At 38.8% G+C, this 25,409-nt stretch overlaps 1 protein-coding gene and 1 pseudogene across 5 annotated transcripts in view; one reads left to right on the top strand and one right to left on the bottom strand.

Moving 5' to 3' along the window:
* The window catches only part of TRIM37 (tripartite motif containing 37), a 115,027-nt gene that overhangs the window by 6,153 nt on the left and 83,465 nt on the right, over positions 1-25,409 (bottom strand). For 3 of the 5 annotated variants that reach the window (XM_024757652.1, XM_024757655.1, XM_024757654.1), the window contains 4 exons: positions 20,871-21,179; positions 8,253-8,381; positions 7,729-7,918; positions 5,724-5,842 (listed from right to left, as the gene is read on the bottom strand). In XM_024757652.1, the coding sequence (XP_024613420.1) occupies positions 5,724-5,842; positions 7,729-7,918; positions 8,253-8,381; positions 20,871-21,179 (747 nt within the window). The remainder of the gene's footprint in view (positions 1-5,723; positions 5,843-7,728; positions 7,919-8,252; positions 8,382-20,870; positions 21,180-25,409) is intronic. The other 2 variants (XM_024757653.1, XM_024757656.1) reach the window with 2 other exon arrangements.
* LOC112408025 (palmitoyl-protein thioesterase 1 pseudogene) lies at positions 8,745-9,783 on the top strand (annotated as a pseudogene).

A 25,409-nucleotide genomic window follows, 5' to 3' on the forward strand; every position in this document is an offset into this window, starting at 1 on the left:
TTAGTAAGGTTTATAGCACTACATGGAATCACATCAAAAATGCCAATATGGGGGGGCTTCCCTGGTGGCTCGGTGGGTGGGAGTCCGCCTGCCGATGCAGGGGGCGCGGGTTCGTGGCCGCTGGGCCTGCACGTCCGGAGCCTGTGCTCTTAAGCGGGAGGGGCCGCAGCAGTGAGAGGACCGCATACCGCAAAAAAAAAAAAAAAAAAAGCCAATACGGGGACTTCCCTGGTGGCGCAGTGGTTAAGAATCCGCCTGCCAATGCAGGGAACACGGGTTCGAGCCCTGGTCCGGGAAGATCCCACATGCCCCGGAGCAACTAAGCCCGTGCACAACTACTGAGCCTGCGTTCTAGAGCCCGCTTGCCACAACTACTGAAGCCCGTGCGCCTAGAGTCCGTGCTCCGCAACGAGAAGCCACCGCAATGAGAAGCACGTGCACGAAGAGTAGTCCCCGCTCGCCACAACTAGAGAAAGCCCGTGCGCTGCAATGAAGACCCAATGTAGCCAAAAATAAATCTATTTTTAAAAATTCCAATATGAGGAATTCTCTTACTTTTGAAACTTCCTATTTCTTGGAGCACCACTCACAGGATTCCTGTATAGTACAGACTCATTAATATTTACATAGCAGCAGACAGGGCCATGAACACATACTTATAAAATGGCAACAGCTATAGCCAGGGCTGATTTGACTGCAATTGCTTCTTTTCAAGGTGCTCCCACTGATCTTAACCTTTGATTCTAGGTACCAGCATTTCCAGTTTATACTTTCAACTTGCCATTAGTGGATTCTTCCAAAGCAGTCATGTTTCTCTGTTTTTTTCTGTTTTGTTTTGTTTTTAATTCATTTTTTGGCCACGTCATGCAGTATGTGGGATCTTAGTTCCCCGACCAGGGACTGTTCCTGTGCCCCATGCAGTGGACGCGTGGAGTCTTAACCACTGGACCGCCAGGAAGTCCCCATGTTTCTGTGTTGACTGTTAAGATTAACAGGAGAACCAGAATAATTTTTTCTGGTTTTCTGATTTCTTGACTTACTTTTCTTAGGATTCAGAAAAACATGCATTTCCCAAGAAGGGTTAGAAACAAATTCCTGCATGAAAACACTACTTGTTTTTTTTTTATCAAGTCCTAAGATCTGAAGTTCCCTAGCTCTGTGAATGTAATGAGAAAAACAAATTGGTCTCTTGACCTCTAGCTTAATAGTTGACCTATGGGGTCACCAGGTCCTGTACAACCCATTGACATCAGTGAGAGCAAGTAAACACAACGTAAGGTCAAATACTTTCATTTTTTGGGAATGAAAGTAGCTACTGTCAAGTAACAGGTCACAAGCTATTTGCTATGTGCCTTGCCCCATACACTGCAATGTCTACCCACTGCATTAAGTAAAGGTTAAAGCAAACTAGTGATATTTCACCAACTATAAGAAATTTGAATACAGGACCTTTCTTAATCTCACCAGAAGGTGTCAACAAGTTTTCACAAAACTGGCTGTCAATGATAATTATTGTAAGATACCATTAAATGGAAGATGCTTCAGAGATGTTCATGTGGGGGGAAAAAACCCCAAAATCAACCCTGCATCTTAAAGCAAAATGTGAAATAAGGTATTTCTATATCAATCACCTACCATATTTTTTGAGTATCCACTATATGCTCAGTAGTCCAAAGCTAACTTTTGAGTTATAACGCCCTTATTCAGGGTTGCTCAAACTTCAGCTGCTTGGAAAATACATTAACCACCTGGTAGACCAAACACTAATGCTTCACTTGCCTTCCTCCTTTCCAGCAGAACCTCAATGTTGTTCAGTCGTCTTCCCTTCTCCAAGTGGCCACGTGGAATGGATCAGGGAGGGGAACCAAACGTTCAGACTTTGCCAAGTTTCCTTTTTTTTTCACTACTGATTAATGAGATGTGCTCTCATTGATAAACAGAGACATATAAAATGAAATAATCCTCCCCTACTCCCAGAACGTTTTTCTGACTCCATATAAAGTTTGGAGCTGCAGCAACCACCCTGCCATCCTGAGGGGAGCTAAGCCAACTCACTTAGAATGGCAGAGCAAAAGATGGGGGGACGGGGCTGGTGGGAGGAAATGAGTTCTTGATGACATTAAGCAGGTAAATTTTCCAACCTTGAAACTGCCCTACCAGAGTCAGGTGAGACTTCTTGTTAATACAAGACAGTAAATCTTCCTATTGCTTAAACCAGCTGATTGGGTTTTTGTAACTTATGTCTTCATTGATACACCAAAAGGGATCAGCAATGCTGGAGCATCAGACTTGTGTACTACTCTTAGATAGGGTGCCAGTAAGGTTTGCAATAGGCATGCCATGACTTTCCCTGGGATGGGTGACACCCCTGACTTAATTGAAAAGGACTGTGCTAATTCAGCAGAAGTCAATCGCATAGTCTCCAGTTTTAGAAAGAACAAGGAAGAGACCGGTCTACCTAAGGAATTCTGTAGGTATCAATTGGGGTAGGAGGGGTGTGAGAAGGAAATCAAGATTTTTGCAATGCAGCCATTAACTAGGAGATTAACACAAGGTTGTCCCATATGATCCCAGTTAGAAAGGAAAAGGCCTGTTGATGACTGTCAAGTCTAAGAAAAGTCACTTTTTATTGACTCTCAGGAACATTTAAGAGTCCACTTTAGTTGTCCCAAATTCCCAACTAGTAAACACAAAGAATTTTAAAGTTTTAAAAACTTTAAAACTGGAAACTTTAAAAAAAATTTTAAAGTTTCTTCAAACAGCCTGGCAGTAGGGAGGGAGGAAGAGGAGAGGAAAGAGACACCAATTTACAGTGACCTACCACAGAAAATTTTCTTTTAGGCATTCTGCTTAAGAATAAAGAGGCTCGTTATTCCTAAGCACAGATGTAAGACAACCCCACTCAACTTTTCACCAAGGCTTACCGGTGCGGAAAAATAAAGGTTTTCTTGAGAACTGGCTCCTGCTCATGATAGAATGTACCCACCGCAGTAAGTAAGGCCCCATTCTCCTCTCACAAAGCAAATTTCAAAAGGCACAGAGCTCCTTTAGTTTACCTATTCCCCTCTTCCAGCCTTATCAATTAGTCTCCTCACTGCCTATCCTGGCACTCATCATTGGCTCAGTGGTAAATAAGCTGTTTAGATACCAACAAATTGCAATAGTGGACTTTCCTGGCACTACTGATTTGCATGTTTACAGTAACTTTTCTTATTGAGTTCTAGGTGCTTTGCATCACTGCAACACTCCTTACATAAGAAAAAATGTGTCACTGAGTAACACTGACAGCACTAAATCTCAGATTCAAAGACTTGAAAGTGCAGAGCAGATCCTAAATGCGGCCAAGCAAATGCCTTTCTCCAGTTTAGGATAAGCTGTTGATGATTAGCTTTAAAAAAAGAAATGGAACTAATGTCAAAACTTATGGGGTTTTTTGGGTGCTAACTAGCTATTTACATAGAAAAACTGCTGAGAAAATGTGAATTTATGAGATGAAGGCTGAAATTTAAAAGTCCAAGTTTAATTTAACATTCTTCTTTTACCAGTCTTTCTGTCCCCAGAGTTCCACACCCCATTCCCAGTCCCCAACTCAGCTAGAGTAGGAATTTTAAAACATAATTTTATTATTTCACTCCTTGCTTATATTCCATTCAAAGGACAAAGTCCAAATTCTAGCTAGACATACAGTATAATTCCTCATGATCTGACCTCTGCCTCCACTCTGGCCTCATCTTTCACCAGTCTTCACAACTCATACTAACTCATACTCATCCCTTAGGATGATCTTTCCAAGTGTGGACTAGGTTGGTAGAGAGGTGACAGTTAAGAGCACTGGCTCTGTGACTTTGAGTACGGTAACTTACATCTCTAGGCCTCAGCCCACTCACCTATAAAATCAATATAATAAAGTAACCATGTAGGTCTGTACTGAGAAAACATAATACTGGTAAAGTCTTTAGCAGTCTTAATACCTAATGAGGGCTTGCAAATATTATCTATTATTTTTATTATTACATACCTGTTAGTTGAGCTCCCTATATACCCCATCACAGCACTCATCATTCCATATTATAATTGGCTATTAACTGGTCTCTAACACCTGTTGTTTGGTTTTCAATTGCTCTCCCTGCTCCCTTCCCACCACCACCAACACATACCCAGCATACTTGAGGACAACTTGCTCCCATTTGTAACTACGACCCACTCTGGCAAGTGATTCTTAAGGAGTTGCCACCCCCCGTTTGAGTTTTCAACTCAACCAGTGGTTCTCAACTGGGGATGATTTTGCCTCCCAGGGGACATTTGGCGATGTCTTGAGACATTTTTGGTTACTGTAATTCAGAGGAGGTACTACTGGCACCTAGTGGTTAAAAGCCAAGAATGCTGCTAAACATTCTACAATGCACAGGGCAGGCCCCTAATACAAAGAATCACCTGGCCCAAAATGTCAATGGCACCAAGGTAGAGAAACCCTGAACTAACAGTAGGTTCAGGAATTACTTTATCACCAGCATCAAAACAATGCCAGACAAATTAGAAGCATTTCACAAATGGTGCATAAACAGAAGGAGCCTATAATTCCAGCACATGCTAAAACAATTTAAGCCACTACAATCTATAATCAGTATGTATAAATGCATGGAAACTAGCTAAGCCCTACTAGCTAATCCTTATAGGTCCTTTCTATAAAGATCAATCATAATATATTTTTCCTGTTGTTTTAACAATCAACACTTCACTTTGAAAATCCTTTCCATTTAATTTCTACTGAAATAATGCTGCCCACCACAGGAGCACCAACTAAGATGCAAGACCAAAATGTTTAGTGTTCTTTAACTGAAAAGCCTGAAAATGCCACCACACCCACACACTCACAGAGCAGTCAGAGGTAGATGCTGGCACCTTTTATATATGCTTTGAGCTACAATTCATCAATCGTTGAAATTCAAATAAGTGCAGAGGTGGTAGGTGGCAGAGTTTCACTAAGAAATGAAAAATCTCAGTGTCAAATATCATTAATAAAGTTGACATGCTTTTCTGCTAACATATAAAGGACAAGCAAGGGCAACACACATAGCCTTGTTTCAAGCACCTTCTGTTAACTCAAAATTACAAAAAAGTCTTCTACACTTTCAGATAAAGAATAATGGACCTGGAAGAACATGTAGACAAATACTAGAAATGTATTGAGAATGAACTGGCAGAGTAGAAGTCAGTTACCACAAAGGATTTTTTAAATGGTTAAAGTTTGGAATCCTTCTAAAAAAGCAAAGTAATCTATAAACATTCATCAAGACTGACTTTAAAAGACAAGGTACTTAACATTTAATATTCTAATTAGTTGTTTGGGGGCATGTTTTTCCCGTAAGACACTGAACATATCCAATTTAATCTTTTCATACCTAGCAAAACTTCAATGCCTATCATGTAGGTAGCATAACACATTTAATGAATGAGCAAATGAAGTATCTGCAGACTTTCCCCCTGTAAATGCCTGTTCTAGTAAGATGTCCTTTTATGTAGTTGATTATCCATTTTGCCTTCCACTGTGCTTAATGTCCTAGTAAATCAAACTCAGAGGCACAACAAATGCTGTTTTCAGATCAAGCATGTCAGATAGTAGATAACATCTCAGTAACTGTTTTATTAAACCAACCACTCCCGACCACCACCAAAAAAAGATTATTTCGCCTCCCGCCAACTATGACTTTACCATTCCTTACCTTCCTCTGGGGCAACTGAAGCTCCTTCAGGTAGTATAGGTTGTAATTCCCCAGTTTCAGAATTATTTTCCAAATCAGTCATTTGCATTCCTTCCAGACGACCTCCTTTAACACTAGTCCTCAAAGAGGGAGAAAATAACCTGATATTCTTGTATAACTAGTCACTGATATAATAATCTAGATTTTTTTCCTGTCCAGAAACTGAGCAAACTAAGTATGGTATAGGGCACTGGTGTTTAATACTAAATTTCAAGTTTTACTTTTAAAAGATTCACTAGAAGACTCACGATGAAAGGTTATAAAGTGGTAGATTGCATCAACGTCAATATCCTCATTGTGATAATATATCAGCGTTTTGCAAAATGTTATAATTAGGGGAAACTGGATAAGGTACACAGGCTCCCTCTATTCTTTCTTATAATTGCATATGAATCTACAATTATCTCAATAAGAATTCCAATTTAAAAATAAATATAAATAGAAGTCCTTAATAACATGTTCTCACCAATATGGAAAGACCTTTGAGGTATACTGAGTGAGAAAACAAGGTGCACCTTTTGTATTAAAAAAGCTATATGGTCACTTAAATATTGCTTAAATATGCATGAAAGCTGAGAAGACAGCATATACAAAAAATTGAAAACAGCAGGAATGTGTGTGGGCAGAAGGTTGGAAAACAAAGCAGATGGGAGACAAAGATGGGGAAATTTTAACTTAATATTCTTTTTTTTAACTTCCATTTTTGAACCATTTATTACTAGCATTTAAAATTTTTGCCTACACTACCTTAAATCAGGCAAGGAAAAAAAACACAAGCTGGAAAACACCACATGACCCAGGTTGGCAGTGTAATTAACTGTAAAATGAGGGTTATAGCTATGAGCTTTACACATTTATACAGGATTTTACAATCTAGAAAAAAGTGCACATTCGTACACATTTAATTTTTATGACTAAAGGCAGATATAAATCTCCATAACAAAATATAAAAACTAGTTGCAGCTTCATCTTGAAAGGAACATGTATAAAACCAGGCTAGGAAATGGGGAGGACAAGACAATCTCCAATGATTGTAACACCCTTCCACTGCTTAAACTTGAGCTAGAACAGAAAACAGCCACCAGCTGTCCTATTAGATTTGGTAATTATCCAGATCTTAAAACTCTATACAATTAAGTAAACTTAAGGGATATTAATCTTTCTCTAAATTTAATTCAAAGTTCTTTTCAAAGCCTCCAAGGTAGAATTATTCCATTGTTTAAAATTAGAAACGTATTTAATATCCATATAATAGATCAGCAAATGGTTATTAATGGCTCATCTAGCACATTCACAGACAATACATTCCATAATCACTCTCTTTTAAATGGATGGAAGTTTAATTGACAATGTCGACTGGGTGACATGACTGGGATTTGAGTTTATGTTTGGGTGACATGACTGGGATTTGAGTTTATGTTTCCTGGGAGAGAGATAAAGGTACTGATGACCACATATATATATCCTTTTGGGAAATTCCAACTATGTGTTTTGAGGACACTTTCATAAAAGGGAAAAAAAAGATGAGATGAAAGCAGAAAAGCAGTTTTAAAATAAAATCGCCAGAAGCGCTTTGTTCTATACAAAATTCATGTAAAAGACCTATGGGACATAATATAGCATAGCACAAATGCCTTTGAAAAATATGGGACAGATGGAAAAAAAAGTTGACCCAAAAATGTCACAAGGCAGAGGTCACCCAAGGTTATATAACATTATTATCCTAACTTCAGTGAAAATGAGCTCTAATGTATTCAAACTGAACTTCTGGTACTATCTCATTCTGTGACGAAAGAAAAAGGTAAGGTCTCTGATGCTTGAAGTTACATTTTAATACAACAAATAAACTGTCTGCTAAAAAATTAACAAACTAGAAGTTTATTATGTTCATTATGTTGTAGACTTAAAGTGCCAAACAAAACTATTAGCTATTATTCCATTACATAAACAAAAGAAATTAATTTACCCCAAGGTGACCATTTTTCTCCTTTTTTCAATAGTAGGTAAGCCACTGAAAACTGCAACCACAACAGCATCTGAATCCAAAGCTTGACACTGCCGGTCTTCAGATTTGGGCAGGATGTCACCGATACTGCCATGTGTCAAGGCTCGGGGAGAACTGTGCCTGCTCCCAGACTGAGAGCTTCCTGGGGAGCCTACAAAAAATGAAGGGGATATTCAGAAAGAAGGCAAACAAACAGAAAGTTCTCTCTCTAGTTTCCACGTTAGGACATCTCACTATACATATATTTTTAAACTGCAGGAAAACAATTTTAAAATATAACCTAGTCTTTTTGATGCCAACTATTTAATATGCGGTCTAATGGCTACACTTTCTTACTGATGGGTCTGTTCTGTGTGATCAAGGAACTTTCAAATTGAGTTTCAGCATTTTTGGTGCCTTTAGAGGTCTAAAGTTATACCATCAGATCAATTTCGAGTAACAGACATCTACCCACCAAGATCACATTCTAAACTCTCCAAACTTACCCTCAGACAGAGTTTGACAGTCTCCCTTTGAACGGCTATTTTCCCCAGAGTCTACTGCTCTTCGAAGTGACAGACTACCTGCTATACTGGACCGTGCTGGCTTGGGTGAATTACTCTTCTTATTTGTGGCTGTAAAGACATTTTAAAATATTTCTGATTATGATAAAATAGCACAAAACTTATTACCTAGGAAGTCAGAGAAAGATGTAATCTTATCATCCATGAAAGGTATTCCCATCTACTGTGTCCAAAAATAAACAGAACACTCTGGTCCCAACTGGTTTATTTGGGGTTTTATGCCAAAGGTGTTCCTATTTTGCTGCTTGTGGAACAGTCTCAACTTACAAAAGTAGAAAATTATCAGTGAACTCCAAAAGAAGAATCGTACCAGACATGAACTCTAATCTCAGTTTAATTAAACTAAGTATTAACAACAGAACAATAACCACCAAAACACTAGGAAACTGTAGAATATTACTGGATTAAAAAGAAATGAACGCTAAATTAGAAACGAGCCACAATTATAATACTTCAAGATGTCTGTGGCTAAAACAGTAATTAGAGGAAAATGTATAGCCTTAAAATGAATTAATTAGGGCTCTCACTTTCCTGCCGGGGTCCTGCACTTCCCTGGTGCTGGGGCATCTCGACCTGCCAGCGCCACTGCCCCTGGTGATCTGGCATGGGATGGGAGACAGCTGTTGTAATCCCTTAAGCAGGGGCACTATTAAACAAATGGTCGAGAAGAAAATACCTGGAATTTACGTCTTATCTTTAGAGATTGGGAAGATCCTGGTAGAGGATGTGGAGAACAGCTTCTTTTTGAATGTCAACTCCCAAGTAAAAATGGTGTGTCAGATTCTTGCTAAGGATCCTAAATTGTAGCAAGGCTACAATGCTATGGGATTCTCCCAGGGAGGCCAATTTCTGAGGGCAGTGGCTCAGAGATGCTCCTATGATCAATCTCGTCTCAGTTGAGGGACAACATCAAGGTGTTTTTGGACTCCCTCACTGCCCAGGAGAGAGCTCTCACATCTGTGACTTGATCAGAAAAACAGTGAATGCTGGAGCTTACAACAAAGCTATACAAGAACGCCTGGTGCAAGAAGAATATTGGCACGACCCCATAAAGAAGGACATAGCAACCACAGCATCTTCTTGGCAGATATTAATCAGGAGAGAGGTGTCAATGAGTCCTACAAGAAAAACCTGATGGCCCTGAAGAAGTTTGTGGTGGTGAAATTCCTCAATGATTCCACTGTGGACCCCGTGGATTCTGAGTGGTTTGGATTTTACAGAAGTGGCCAAGCCAAGGAAATCATTCCCTTACAGGAGAGCACCCTGTACACACAGGACCCCCTGGGGCTAAAGGCAATGGACAACGCAGGACAGCTGGTGTTCCTGGCTCTCGAAGGGGACCATCTTCAACGGTCTGAAGCATGGTTTTATGCCCACATCATACCCTTCCTTGAGTGAAACCGTTGTAGTTTGCACCAGAGCTCAGGGAACCCCTCACACTTCCAAACCAGTTCCCTCCATGGCCAAGCCTGAGCTCAGATCCAGCTAGCAACTAATCCTTCTCTTGTCACCATCTAACATGCCCTGCTTGGAAAGATCCAAGATTGGAATCTTATCCTTTGCCTTATCCTATCAGCATATGATGTTGAATGCAAGTTTAATTAGCTAAATAACCATGGAGATTGTTTTACAACCCTTTGATGTGGTCAGACTGTTTTAGGAATTAGGAGTTTGCTGCAGGTCAGTGGCAGAACTGTGCCCAGGCCCGGAAGAGACTGAACAAAGTAAACCAATGAGATAGAGTCTAAGGCAGATGCCTTTCTCAGGAAAATCTAGCCACAACTCAAACCAAGAGGCCAGTACCCAGGCCTGAGGTATTCACATAAATGCTTTCTCAGTTGTGCTGGTGGAGATTTGACCAGTGCTTGGAAAAGTATTGCTTGGATGATGTGTCCACATTATTTCTTGAGGCTGTCCTCCTCTCTTTGAGTGTGCTGCTTTTTGTGGTGTTTTAGCTATTATTAGACAAATTCCGGCACCCCACCATCTTGCCTTGGTAGCACTTTTTTGTCTCCTCAGGTAGTGATGAATTAGTTGCTCTGTCACAAAAGCAGGGAAATAGCAGCCAAGGACTGCTTAAGGGAGGAAGTGTACGTATTGCTTAACTTACACGGGGAGGGAGAGGTTAAAAGAAAAATGTAAAATGAAAAAGGAGGAGGTAGCTGGCTCTTTTCATTCCATCCTTGATGAACCTGTCCTTTCTAAATATGACTTGTGGTCTGGATTCTAGAGTCACTCTATTGCTGGCATTAGCAAAGAATGGGAGGAAAAATGTGAAGAGATCAGGCTTTCTAACTTCCGGCTCAAAAACCTGAGATTACTGCGCACTTCAAATTGCTTCTGCTGTGTTCTGTGAAAAAAAGATTGTTTGCTCAAAAAGCTTAGGGAGTACTCCATATCCCTTTTCTCCTCTTGAAGATCAACCCATCTTAGAATATTAAGGACTCTGAGAATTCCTGTTACAGTACAGAACACCAACCTTAATCTACCATTTCCCACACTATTTGAGCGTGGACGTCTTAGCCCCTACTCCTTTATCCCATGAAAACCTAGCAACACTTTTTGGAAGACTGTTCTGCAGAATGCCAGTTTGCGGAAACGGTTAGCTGTACTTGGGGGAAGCACTTTGTTACTGATGCAAAGTTTACCCTCTGTGATTTTTCTTTCACCTCTCTCAAGACTTTTCAACTAAGAGGATGAAAGGTAAGAAGTGGGGACGTGTGAAAATAATTCTATGAAGCTGTCTAAAATAAAGAGTAGCTTCTTAAAAAAAAAAAAGAATTAGAAAAAACGGAAACTAAATGGCCTAACACGCATAAACTCAAGGAGATGGAAAAATGATAAAAAGAAATAAAAAGAAAGCAGAAGAGATGCATTAAAAGGTAACAGGGCTTCCCTGGTGGCGCAGTGGTTGAGAGTCCACCTGCCGATGCAGGGAATGCAAGTTCGTGCCCCGGTCCGGGAGGATCCCACATGCTGCAGAGCGGCTGCGCCCGTGAGCCATGGCCGCTGAGCCTGCGCGTCCGGAGCCTGTGCTCCACGACGGGAGAGGCCACAGCAGTGAGGGGCCCGCGTACCGAAAAAAAAAAAAGGTAATAAACAGGTTCAACAAGGTAGTGGGATATAAGATCAACAATCAACTGACTTTTTATACATCAGCAAAGAACAAGCCGAGAATGAAATTAAGAAAACAATTCCATTTACAATAGCATCAAATAGAATAAAATACTTAGGGAAAAATTTAACAGAGAAATGTTAAGACTTGTATATTTTTGAAAGAAAATAAAGAAAAAAGGAAAAATATTCTGTGTTCATTAACTGGAAGACTTAATATTGTTAACATGGCAATACTCCCAAACTTGATCTACAATACAGATTCAACACAATCCCTATAAAAATTCCTACTGTCTTTTTTGGTTTTTTTGCAGAAATTGACAAGCTGATCCTAAAATTCATAGAAAAATGCAAAAGATCCAGAATACCCCAAAACACTCTTGTATGGAGGACTCACACTTATGATTTCACAACTTGCCATAAAACTATAGTATCAAGATTGTGGTACTGGTGTAAAGACAGAAGTATAGACCAATGGAACAGAACTGAGAGTCCAGAAATAAACTCTTACATTTACGGTCAATTAATTTTTGACAAGATGGCCAAGATAATTCAATGGGCAAAGAAAAAGAAAAGATGGACAATAACAAGTGTTGATAAGGATATGGAGAAATTGGAACCCTATATACTGTTGAAGAATGTAAAATGGTGCAGCTGCTTTGGAAACAGTATGGCTGTGCCTCAAAAAGTTAAACATAGTTCTCATACAATCCAGCAATTCCACTCCTAAGCATATACTTAAATAAAAACATATGTCCCCACAAAAAACTGTACATGAATGTTCATAGCATCATTATTCATAATAGCTAAAAAGTGGGGGAAAAAAAATCCAAGCCCTCATCAACTGATGAGTAGATCAACAAAAAGTGGTACCCACATACAATGAAGTATCATTCAGCCATAAAAAGGAATGAAATAATACATGCTACATTACAGATGGCCCTTGAACACATTATGCTAAGCCAGAGAAGCCAGATACAAAAGGCTTCATATTGTGTGATTCCATTTATATGAAAAGTCCAGAAGCAAATCCACATAGACAAAATAGATTAGCAGTTACCAGGGGGATAGGGGGAAGGGGAAGATGGGGAATAATAACAGCTCATGGGTATGGAGTTTACGGCAAGAGTGAAAGCAGCTCTTTTGTCCCTTTCCTGTTTGCCCATTTCTGTTCCCCTCTAACCTTAAAAGAACCTAATTATAGGAATGAGATCACTAGGCAATTTAACTCAACTCTTGACTTTTGCTCTCCTGAATGCACACCATGCCTTGTTGATTCTTTTCCTAGAAAAAAAGAAGTAAGAATGAAGAATTTAGCAGTTTAAAAAAATGACTAGCTTTCTACTCCCAACAGCCCCCCTAAGCAATCCTGCTTGGGATCACTTGGGCAAGATAACATCTGAAGGGAGAGTCAGCCAACGTGCACACAGACTGGAGAATGATGCAGAACCCAACCTCCTGCCTCGATGATTCACTGAGGTTCCCCCCCACCCCATTTTTCCCCTTAAAAACTGTCATGGCTAAGCATGATCTTCGCAGTTGGCCTCTGGACACAAGTCTACCGTCCCCCCAGGCTGCCGGCTTTTCTGATTAAAGCACCTTTCCTTTCTACTGACACTTGCCTCTCAAATTATTGGCTTTGGAGCAGCAAGCAGCCGAACCTAAGTTTGGTAATAAGAGGAGGGATGAAAATGTCCTAAACTTAGATAATGGTGACTGTCACACAATTTTGTAAATATACTAAAAACTGCTGAATTGTACATCTGGGGAAAAAAGGTGCTGTGAGAAAAAATTATGACCAATTTCTCCACTGCGAAGTATACATAAACTATTGGTTAAGGGAAAAAAATGAAGAAGAGATGCATTAACAGAAACAAAGGCAGAAATTAACATAATAAAAAGAAGACAGTAGATGAAATAAATCTAAGAACTAGGTCTTTGAAGACATGAATAAAATGGACAAGCCTCTAGCAAGTCAAATCAAAGGAAAAAATAAAACACAAATAAGCAATGATATAACTGAAAAAGTTAATATCCCATATGCAGAGGAAGTTTCTAAAATTTAAGGGAACAAATGACTTTATACCAATACATTTATCTAATAAAATTAATTTTCTAGGAAAATTAATTATGAAAACTGATTTAAGAAGCAGCAGAAATACGAGACCAATAAACACACAGAAATGAAAAAGGCTGTTAAAGTTTTATCCCTGAAAGAACAACTAGATAGTTTTATGGATGAGTTTCATTACACTTTTAACGAGCAGATAACATGTTAAAATAATTTTACAGCATAGAAAAGGACAAAAGCTTCTGAATTTATTCTACGAGATTGGCATAAATTTGGAACTCAGATGTGTTAAGGATAGTATAATGAAACTATAGCTCAATTTTACTTATTGACTACATAGTCAAGAATCCTAAGTATTAGCTAGCACGTCCCTGGCAGTCCAGTGGTTAAGACTCCACACTTCCACTGCAGGGCGTGCAGGTTCGATCCCTGGTAGGGGGAACTAAAATCCCGTATGCTGCGCAGCCAAAAAAAAAAAGAATCCTAAGTATCAGCAAACTAAAAACAGCCCGTACAGTTAACCCTTGAAGAATAGGGGATTAGGGACGCCAACCCTCCACGCAGTCAAAAATCCAGGTATAACTTTAGAGTCGGCCCTCCTTATCAGTGGTTCAGCATCCGAAGACTCAGCCAACTGCGGATTTACTGAAAAAAATCTGTGGACAGGAGGACCCACACAGTTCAAAACCATGTTGTTCAAGGGTCAATGGTATATTAAAAAACTACAAACCAAAACCAAGTAGAAAGACTCATTCTAGAATTTCAAGAATGGTCAGTATTAGATAAATAATATAATTCTCTGTGTTCACAAAGTAACAGGGCAAAATAATATGATTGTTCTGACTGACAATAAAAAAGCATTTGACATAATTCTACACAACTTCTTGACTTAAAAAAACTCTTAGTAAGTAGTGTTGACTGAAAAAAATGCACACCCTAAAAGTTGAGAATTATGTTTTATTTGGCGGAGTTTCTGAGGACTTCAAGCCCGGGAGGCAGCCTCTCAGAATAGTTCTGAGGGACTGTTCCAAAGAGGCAACGGAGGAGCCAGGATATATATGGGTTTTTTCAACAAAGACCAGGTAGTTGGCACATCAAAAGATTACAGTCAGTTATAAAATATCAAAAAAACCAAAAAATCCCACAGATATCTCAAGTTAATGAATTAGCACTTTTCTACGTATGGGAAGATGCAAGAGTCTGGGCTAATTGAAATCATTCCTTTCTTTCTCATCCTGAATTCCCTCAGGGCTCTTTCCCATTCTGAATTTCCTCACGCAGCTGCAACATCCTTTGTTTACTGATATGGCACACAACATTTTTTCATTCACAGTAGGAAAAGAGGTAGTTTGGTGTAATGGTGAAAGCCACAGGCTTTAAGGTTCAAGTTCTCAGCTCTGCAATTACCACTGTGAAACTCTAGGACCCTTTAATGCCCTGTGCCTCAGTTTCTTTATCTGTAAATTGGGGATAAAAATAACTTGCCTCATCGAGTTGTTGGGATTAAGTGAGTTAATACATGTGACTCAGAATAGTTAGAATGATACCTGGTACACAATAAACACTTAGTAAATGTTAACCATTATAGTAAATGTTAACCATTATTGTTGTTAGGAATAGAAGGATATATTTTTCAACTTGATAAAAACTACCTTTTGAAACATATAGCAAAATTCGAACTTAATGAGATTAAGAACTAAAGGAATTCCCAAATAGAGTTGAAAACATTACAAAAATTCTATTATTGCTATTAGTTAACATTGTTCTGAGGTCCCAGCCTAGACAATGCAATATGAAAAGTAAATAGGCAGGAAAGGAGTGGATAAACGATGACTATTTCCTGATGATATGATTGTCTACATAGAAAATTCAACATAATTGACTAAAAAACTTAACAATTTAAAAAGTTCACTAAGTGGGTTGAATACATATTAAAACCAGTAGTCTTCCTGTATGTCAGTAACTGATAATTAGAAAATATTATGGGGGGGGGAAGAGATCCCATCGCAACAGCAACCTAAATTATAATATACCTAGAAATTAATAACAAGACACATGCAGAACTTATATGAAGAAAACTAAAACTCTGAAGAAGTATATGTCCATAACAGATGACTTGAATAAATGGAAACACCACATTCCTAAATTTGAACGTTTTAGTACTGAAAAGATGTCAATTCCTCAAATTAAATGTTAATTAATGCATTAAATGTAACACAATTCCAGTCAAAATTAATTTCTGGAAGAGTAACCATGTAAGAGCCATCAAAGAAGTTTTGAAAACAAAAATAAAATGAAGGCTACAATAGCTACGACATGGAAGCAACCTAAATGTCCATCAACAGAGGAATGGATAAAGAAGATGTGGTACATACATACAGTCAAATATTACTCAGCCATAAAAGAGAACAAAATAATGTCATTTGCAGCAACATGGATGGACCTAGAGATTCTCACACTGAGTGAAGTAAGTCAGACAGAGAAAGACAAATATCACATGATGTCGCCTATATGTGGAATCTAAAAAAAGGCTACAAATGAACTTATCTACAAAACCGAAATAGAGTTACAGATGCAGAAAATAAACTTATGGTTACTGGGGAGTGGGGCTGGATAAATTGGAAGACTGGGATTGAGACATACACACTACTACATATAAAATAAATAACTAACAAGTACCTACTGTATAGTACAGGGAACTCTACTCAATACTCTGTAATGGCCTCTAGGGGAAAAGAATCTAAAAAAGATTGGATTGCATGTATTTGTATAACAGATTCACTTTGCTGTACAGCAGAAACTAACACAATATTGTAAATTACCCCAATAAAATTTTTTGAAAATTAAAATTTAAAAAAAAGAAGGCAAACATATCACAGTATTACAAACTATAAAAAACTACAATGGTTAAAAAAGTGTGGGTCTGGTACACAACACAACAAATATCTGGTTGAACAATATCAAATTGCTGTTTTTATATGTTAAAAAAAAGTTTCATGGGACTTCCCTGGTGGTCCAGTGGTTAAGAATCTGCCTTCCAATGCAGGGGACGCGGGTTCGATACCCGGTCGGGGAACTAGGATCCCACATGCTGAGGGGCAACTAGCCTGCGTGCACAACTACAGAGCCCATGCACTCTGGAGTCCATGCATCCTGGAGCCCATGCACCACAACTAGAGAGAAGCCCGCATGCCACAACAAAGAGCCCGTGTGCCGCAACGAAAGATCCCGCACACCGCAACTAAGACCCGATGCAACCACAAATAAATAAATAAATATTAAAAAGAAAGAAGGAAAGAAAATGGTTTCTTGGGAATTCCCTGGCAGTCCAGTGGTTAGGACTCTGTGCTTCCACTGCAGGGGTCACAAGTTCGATCCCTGGTCGGGGAACTAAAATCCTGCAAGCCGAGTGGTGTGGCCAGAAACAAACAAAAAGTCTCATATTGGCAATTTCACCTGGTTCAGCCTCTATGAATGAATTTAAAAACAGAACTATGTAAATACGGCAATTTGGTCTATAATATAAAGGATGAGTTCCATATTGTTGAACAGAGCAGATTCTTCAAAAAACATGTTTCGTGGACTTCCCTGGTGGCACAGCGGTTGAGAGTCTGCCTGCCAATGCAGGGGACACGGGTTCGTGCCCCGGTGCAGGAAGATCCACAAATTACATATGGAATAATGACCTAAATGTAAAAAAGTTAAAAAACAAAACTAGAACTAAGAAAATAAGTGTTGTTTTTATAAACTTGGAGTTGAAAAGGCCTTCCAAATAAAAACATTAAATCCCCAAACCATGAATACTCTTAACAGATCTTGAAATTTAAAAATTTAAAATTTCATGTTTAGCAGAAAACAAAAACAAGTGACAACAGGGGAAGTATCTGCAGAAATATGTAACAAGAACTTTTTGCAAAAGTCTATCTAAAAAGCATTATTTCTTTTGGTTTTAAATTTTCATTTCCTTGACAACTAGATATGGTTGAGTATCTTTTCATACATTTACTGCCGTTTTGTATTTCTACTTATGTTAACAACCTAATCATAACCTTTACTCATTTTTCTATTATACTGTCATCTTTATTTAAGAGAATCCTATGTATTTGGCAATTATCCCCTTTCCTATTCATCTCTACTGTATTATTGCCATCAGTACCAAGCATTAATATATCCCATTTTAATAAACACACATATGGAGAGCCCGGAAATAAATCCTCAAATACACGGTCAACCCAAGTATCCATCAAAAGATGAATGGGTGAAATTTTGAGTATATACACACACAGTGGAATATTATGCAGCCATAAAAAGGAAGAGAATATCAGCATCCCACAAGATATTCCTTGTGTCTGTTCATGAAACATCTATTCTTGAACAGATATTTGCACTGAATGGTGCAACATGGATGAACCCTGAGAAGCTTATGCTAAGTGAAATAAGTCAACCACAAAAGGGCAAATACTCTATGTTTTCACTTATATGAGGTACCCAGAGAAATCAAATTCATACAGACAGAAAGCAAAATGGTTGCTGCCAGGAGATGGGGGGAGGAAGAAGGGAGAGCTACCGTTTAATAGGTATAGAGACTCAGTTTTGCAAGATAAAAAAAAAAGTTCTGTGGATGGATGGTGGTGTTGCTGGCACAACGTGTGTGTACTTAATGCCATTGATAGGTACACATAAAAAGGTGAAGATGGTAAATTTTGTTCAACAAAATGTGGTAAAATTTACCATGATTTAAAAAAAATTTTTTTTAAATTAAACACAATTAGCATATGAACCAGCAATCCCACTTTAGGTATATACCCCAAAAAACTGAAAGCAGAGACTTGAACAGATATTTGCACACATGTGTTCATAGCTGCATTATTCATGACAGCCAAAAAGTGGAAACAACCCAAATGTCCATCAACAGATGAATGGGTAAACATAATGTAGTATATATATATATATATATATGTATATATATATATATATACACATACATATACATACAAGGGAATATTACTTGGCCTGAAAAAGAAATGAACTTCTGACACTTGATACAATATGGATGAACCCTGAAGAAATTATGCTAAAGTGAAATAAGTCAGACACAAAAAGACAAATATTGCATGATTCTACTTATATGAGATATCTAGAATAGTCAAGTTTATAGAAACAGAAAGTATAATAGTAGTTACCAGAGGGTAGGGGAAAGGGGTAATGCCCAGTTACTGTTCGAAGGATATAGAATTTCAGTTTGGGATGATGAAAAAGTTCTGGAGGTGAATAGTGATGACTGTTGCATGACAGTGTGAATGTACTTAATGCCACTGAATTGTACAGTTAAAAATAGTTAAAATGGGGCTTCCCTGGTGGCGTAGTGGTTGAGAGTCCGCCTGCCAATGCAGGGGACACGGGTTCGTGCCCTGGTCTGGGAAGATCCCACATGCCGCGGAGCGGCTGGGCCCGTGAGCCATGGCTGCTGAGCCTGCGTGTCCGGAAGAGGCCACAACAGTGAGAGGCCCACATAACGCAAATAAAAAAAAAAAAAAGTTAAAATGGTAAATTTTATGTTATGTATATGTACCACCAAAAACACCCAGGTAAAAAAGCATATATGTTTAAGAAAATGAAAGAAAACAACACACAGATAACAAACTCTTTCCTGACTCCACAACCCCTCCAGTGACCACCCAATTTATTGTGACAGTTCTTGAAGGAGCTGCGCAGACATGCTCTGCTTTCTCACCTCATTCACTTCTGCTATACCCTTAAATGGAAATGGTTCTTAAAAGGGTCACCCGCCCTTCATTTTGACACCTCTTAATGATACAACCACTCCACTGTTTTGAGATGCATTTACAAATTTTTTTGAGATTTCATTTCTTCTAGTTTTTCTCTGCCCTTAATGACTGCTCTTTTCAATTTCCTTTGCTGGCTTCCCCTTCATTACCAGGCCTTTAAATATTTAAGTGCCCAGAACCAAAATTTCTCCATTTAAATTCCCTTCATACTTGATCCCTGGCTTTAAACAACATCTGATACTGTTGACTTCCAACGGTTTATATCCAGCTTTAACCCCATATCCTTCAGACTTATGTAGCACCTAACTGCCTATGAGATATTTACTAGAGTATCTAGCAGACATCTCAAACCTAGTATGTTTAAAAAAGAACTCCCGACTTCCTGCCCCTATGGCACAACAATCCCCATACCTGCTTCTTCCTTATTTGATTTGTGTCTCAATTAATGACACCACCTGTCACTAAGTTGCTTAGACCAAACACAGAAACATCATTCTTAGTTTTTTTCTTTCCCTTAAACCTTTCTTACGAGGTTTGTGGGAAAGAACTGAGCCCTCCTGGTGTAAAATATCTACTGTATGTAATAGATTAACTTCTGTCCTATGTATCTAGAGTAGTACTAGTTATATACCATCCTTGGGAGAATTAAGAAAGGCTGGAAGACCATGAGCAAGCCCACCTACCCAGTGTAGTAACTCCAGAATAAGTCACCGTATTTCACACAAGCTATTGTTACAGGCTGTTTACTGGTCTCACAACTCCCACTCTCAACCCTTTTCAGACCCTTCTTCACACAGCAAAGAAAGTCATCTCTGTAAAAAGGTATATCAGATCATAAACACCCCCCTGATTTTCATTCTCTAGAGACTTTCTCCTAAAATCAGAATAAAACTCAAACTCCTTATTGAGGTCTTATAAGACCTACCTGATCTAGATCCTGCCTACCTCTCTGACTTATTTCCTGTCACTCTCCACTCTGCTTAATTCACCATGTTCAGCCAAAATGGTCTTCCTTCGAGCCTTCAAACATGCAGAGCAAATCCTTTATATGGGACTTTGCATTTTCCATTCTGTTTACCCTGAAGAATGCTTCCCCCAGATCTCTGCATGGCTGCCACCTTCTTAACCTTCAGATATCAGTTCAACTGTTGCCTCCTGAGAGACTTTCTGACTACCCTAACTAAAACAGCACACACCTCACTTGCTCTGCCCATCTCACTCTGTTGTTTCCTTCACGTGCTTTTTACCAACTGAAATTATCTTTACTTGTCTACACATTTTAATGTCCAATTCCTATCACATGAATACATGAATGCAAGATCCACGAGGTTAAGGATTTTGTCTTGTTTATTGACCCATATAGAATAAGCAACCAAGAAATGTTAGCTCTATTACACAGCAGAAAATACAGAGTCAGTTTTGGATGGGAGAAAAGGCTGTTTGCACTTGTAGTCTTAATTCATTGTGAGGGAGATGTTTGAATATTATTATTCTGAAAATAACCTGTCCTCTAGCTTCCCAAATGACACATGGAGAAATAAAACTAATAGGATCTTTTTCACTTACAGTTTCGTATGTAACAACTGGCAACTGATGACCTTGCCAAGAGCTCCATTCCCAAATCCTGTAATCTGCTGGAGTTTTCGGTTCCACATGCAGCCAGAGCTGCCTGGTCAACAGAAAGAAGGCTTGCCGGCATGTCTCCAGAAGCGGCGTTGCTGCTTTTTATTTCTGGAAGTGTATTCTTTACATCAGTTTTCATACATCGAACTTCAGCTATTTGAGTTTTGAGTCTTTTTAGCATCTTTAAATCAGAGGGAACTCGCCACATTGCCTGCTGCTTCCTTTGGTCTTTATCTTTTCGAGAACACGATGCTTCAGAGAGAAAGTGACAAGTCATGTTAATATAGACTTTAACATTCATGAAACCATTCTATACTGTGACTATAAGCAAATTTGAGGTGTAAATAACTTAAGGTGATTTAGGTGGTATCAACATAAAAGCATGCATTAAATCCCATTAATGAAAATAAAGACAGATACAAGTATCCTACTCTATTCACACCTACAAAGTTAAAATCTGGGTCACATTATAATCACTCAAATCTGAATTATGTATTTACTTCTAAAAGTTTTAAAAGCTGCCCTACTGCCTGGGCTTTCTTCTTTATAGTTTTCCACTTTTCTCAAATTTTCTATACTGAGCTTTTATTATGTTCACAATAAAAAAAAACAGAAAAAACATAAACCTAGAAACCACTTAGTCTAATATGCTATACATATTATATAAAAAATATATGCTAACTGAATTTTAAAAATTGATTTACTGAACTATCATCCAGTGTAGATACAGCTATTAAGTGCCATGGAATATCATAAAAAACTAGTTCCTTGTCACTGAGTCTTTGCAGCCACTAAACTAACAATGCTTTCACTCTTCCAAGAGAAAGTAGTTAAAGTTGTTTTTAATTTCTTTTCGCCCACCCAAATATTAAGAAGAGAGAAATGACCAAGGAAAACACACACTTTCTATGCAGGAAGAGCAAATGAGGTAGATATTTTGGAAATCAAAGGACATTATGACTGACGCAAAGCAAAAAGAAACCAAGTTCCCTACCCAAAAAAATAACACACACACCCCCCAACAAACAGGGGACCGATAGGTACCCTACGTAGACAAAAGAACGATTCAGAATGATGGCTGAGCCTGCTTACACACTGTAACAATCTACTGCCATGTACCAGGGCAAGGTAGCATCCTAGTGTGTGCAACAGCTATCACCCCACTTCCACCATGCGAAAAGAACCCAGATTGTGTTCAGGTATTAGGTGGGCAGCAGTGTGCTCTGGACGGTTAGGTCCATCCTTTGTTCAGCCCCAGAGGATATGAGTCTAGGACTGGTCTAAGCTCATTCCTCTTTGAGCATTTAGGGTGGGCACATGACGCAGAGTTTCAGCCAAAAGCTGGGGAGAGGGGAGGCAGAGATTTTCTATCCTGATAGGGAGATTTTATTATGTTGGGTGATACAGATAATAAAGTAGAGGAGCTTGAATTCAAACGAAGGAGTCTGCCTCCAAAGTCAGTGATCTTAGTATTAATAACTTTGCTCTCCAGCGTCACGGAATAAGTCTCTTTTCCATCCAGTCTTTTCTTTCCTGCTAGTAACATATTCTTGTGAATAAATGATGTATGAAGCTGTGGCAGTCATCTTATTGCCATGACAGAAGAGGCAAGAGAACTGCAGGAAGACCATCCCTTGCCCTGCCTTTAAATACCTGATGAACCTGGAAACATCAGCTACCTCCAGACTTAATATGCATAATAAAGTGCCTTTATTATTATTAGTTAAGCCACGATTAGCAGCATTTTGTTACTTGCAGTTGAAAGCAAGAATAAGAGAGAGGTTTTAGAAATCCAGGATTTGGTTGCAGATCTACCATTTAGTTGCTGTAACTTCCTTTAAGTCCTCAAACTTCTGAGTCCACTTATTATTTATTTGTAAAATGAAGACAATAATATACATGTAACAGGATGGTTGTGAAGCTCAGAAGATTTAATGTCTGTGAAGATTTAATGTCTGTGAAAACACTCTGTAGCACATTTCCATTCAACCCATTGTCCACCAAGATGTCAGGGCAGTTTTCTAAAACCCAAATCAGATATTATTTTCCCGCTTAGATTCACTAAGGAAAGCACCAGCATGGCACACAAGGCCCTACATTATCTGATTCCACCTTCACTCTCAGTGGCTTTATCTTCTGCCTCTATCCCAAACATATCCAATCTTTTGGAACTGTTTGCATCTCTAACATACCAGCCATGTTCTATCTCGCTTTCATCCTTTTCACACATACTCTTTCCTTTGTTCTACTAACCCAAACTCATCAGGTGTAATCTGAAATGTCTCCTTCTTCAGGCACCTAAACCACCAGCTGCTCTCCTTCTTTCAAATCAATTCTCACCTAATTTTGTAGAGCACAGGGAGTCCACTTCTACTGCAGCACTTATCACATTACAGTAGGGAAGACAAACATGCAGAATGTGAACAACTTAAGGGCTGAGATTACGTCTTAGTGATCTTTATATTCCAGGCCAAGCAGCCTATGGCACAAAATACTCAAAATGTTTTGCTAAATAAAATCTTTGTGGCTCCCACCTCCCACCCCACATCCACCTGGACTTAAATATGAAAACCTGTATTAAACCACATGGTTCGGTTTATTATTACTAGAAACTGACAAGAATTTTTAAAAGTAGGAAGCCCAAATGGGAAAACACAAAACAGACTTAAACAAACCTCCATCATCTGAAAAATCAGTTAATAAACAATTACTGAGTTTGTTTCAAATGCTCAGCACTGTGCTAGGCAGAGGATGTAACAGTGAACAAGATGAACACCCAGTCTTTGCCCTCACAAAGCTCTCAATCCACTTCAGTACTGTGTGGTTAAGTGCTAAGACAGGAGAGTGTAAGGTGCTGTGGAATTTCACCAAAGGAACCTGACAACTTAAGGATACTTACTGCACTGAAGATGAGAAGCCTTCCTGAATTTGCCAAGTTATATAAGGTTAATAGAACTGAGAGTCTCAGCTATAACACTTCTTTCATATCACTCAGTTGTACCTTTCAAGAACAATTCTCTACAGCTTCTCCTCCAGACTTCAGTATCTGTCAATGCTGTCACCCTTCTCCTGGTCACCTAAGCCACTTCAGAGTCCTCTTTACCATGTTACAATTAGTTGCCAAGCCCCATAAACTCTACCTTTACAAGCATAACTGTTTGCTATAAGTAAAATCTTAATTATACATTGCCTAGGTTAATCTGTTCCCTAGAGGTTAAGTACAACTTTTATAATGTCAAAAGATTCTGAAGACCTTATCCCAGCTCCACATATTTTTAAGCATATAATAATTGAGAAAATACACAGAAATGTAGGAATTTGTCCTCTCATACTAGGAACCACAATTAACTTCTACAACTATACCCTGATTAGATTTTCATGTCTGATAGCTTTCTCAGCCCTGCAAGCTTTCTAAAATACAGTTTGAATCAAACTATTCCTAAACTAAAACAATGGCTCCCCACTGTCCACTATGAATAAATTCCTCAGGCAAGCATGAAAGGCCTTCCACAGAACAGATCCAACTTGACTTTCCACTTCTATTTACCACTACATGTACCTCAAAATCTAGTTCGGCTACATTATCTGTTGTTCAAACCCTGATGCCCCTTACGATGTTCTTTCTATGGCACAGTGGTTAAGAACAAAAACCTGCAGTGAGTCTGATACGTGATAGGTGTTCACTCAATATGTGTTGAAAGAAACAAAAGGATAATAAAGGAAAACTATGAACAACTCTATGCCAACAAATTTGATAATCTAGATGTAATGGACCAATTCCTTGAAAGGCAATCTGCCAAAACTCACACAAGAAGAAATAGACAATATGAATAGGCCTGCATCTATTAAAGAAATTTAATCAGTAACTGATACCTTTCCAAAACAGAAAGCATCTGGCCCAGATGGGTCCACTGGTGAATTCTACCAAACATTTAAAGAAGAAATTATATAAATTCTCTACAATCTCTGCAAGAAGCAGAGGGAACACTTCCTTACTCAATCTATGAGCTCCGCATTACTCTAATACCAAAACCAGACAAAGACATTACGAGAAAACTACAGATCAGTATCTCTGATGAACATGAAACCCTCAACAAAATATTAGCAAACTGAATTCAACAACATATTTAAAAACTCATACACCACAACCAAGTGGGATTTATCCCAGGTATGCAAGGCTGGTTCAACATTCGAAAATCAATTAATGTAATCCATCACATCTATCAACAGATGCAAAAAAAAGCATTTGACAAAATCCAACAACCATTCACGATAAGACCTCAGAATAAAGGGGAACTTCCTTAACTTGATAAAGAATATCTATGGAAAACCTATAGGGCTTCCCTGGTGGTACAGTGGTTAAGAATCCGCCTGCCAATGCAGGGGACACGGATTTGATCTCTGGTCTGGGAAGATCCCGCATGCTGCGGAGCAACTAAGCCCGTGTGCCACAACTGCTGAGCCTGCGCTCTCGAGCCCACA

This window comes from Neophocaena asiaeorientalis, unplaced genomic scaffold (genome assembly GCF_003031525.2).
Source record: "Neophocaena asiaeorientalis asiaeorientalis breed wild unplaced genomic scaffold, Neophocaena_asiaeorientalis_V1.1 scaffold327, whole genome shotgun sequence".
Taxonomy (NCBI): Eukaryota; Metazoa; Chordata; class Mammalia; order Artiodactyla; family Phocoenidae; genus Neophocaena; species Neophocaena asiaeorientalis.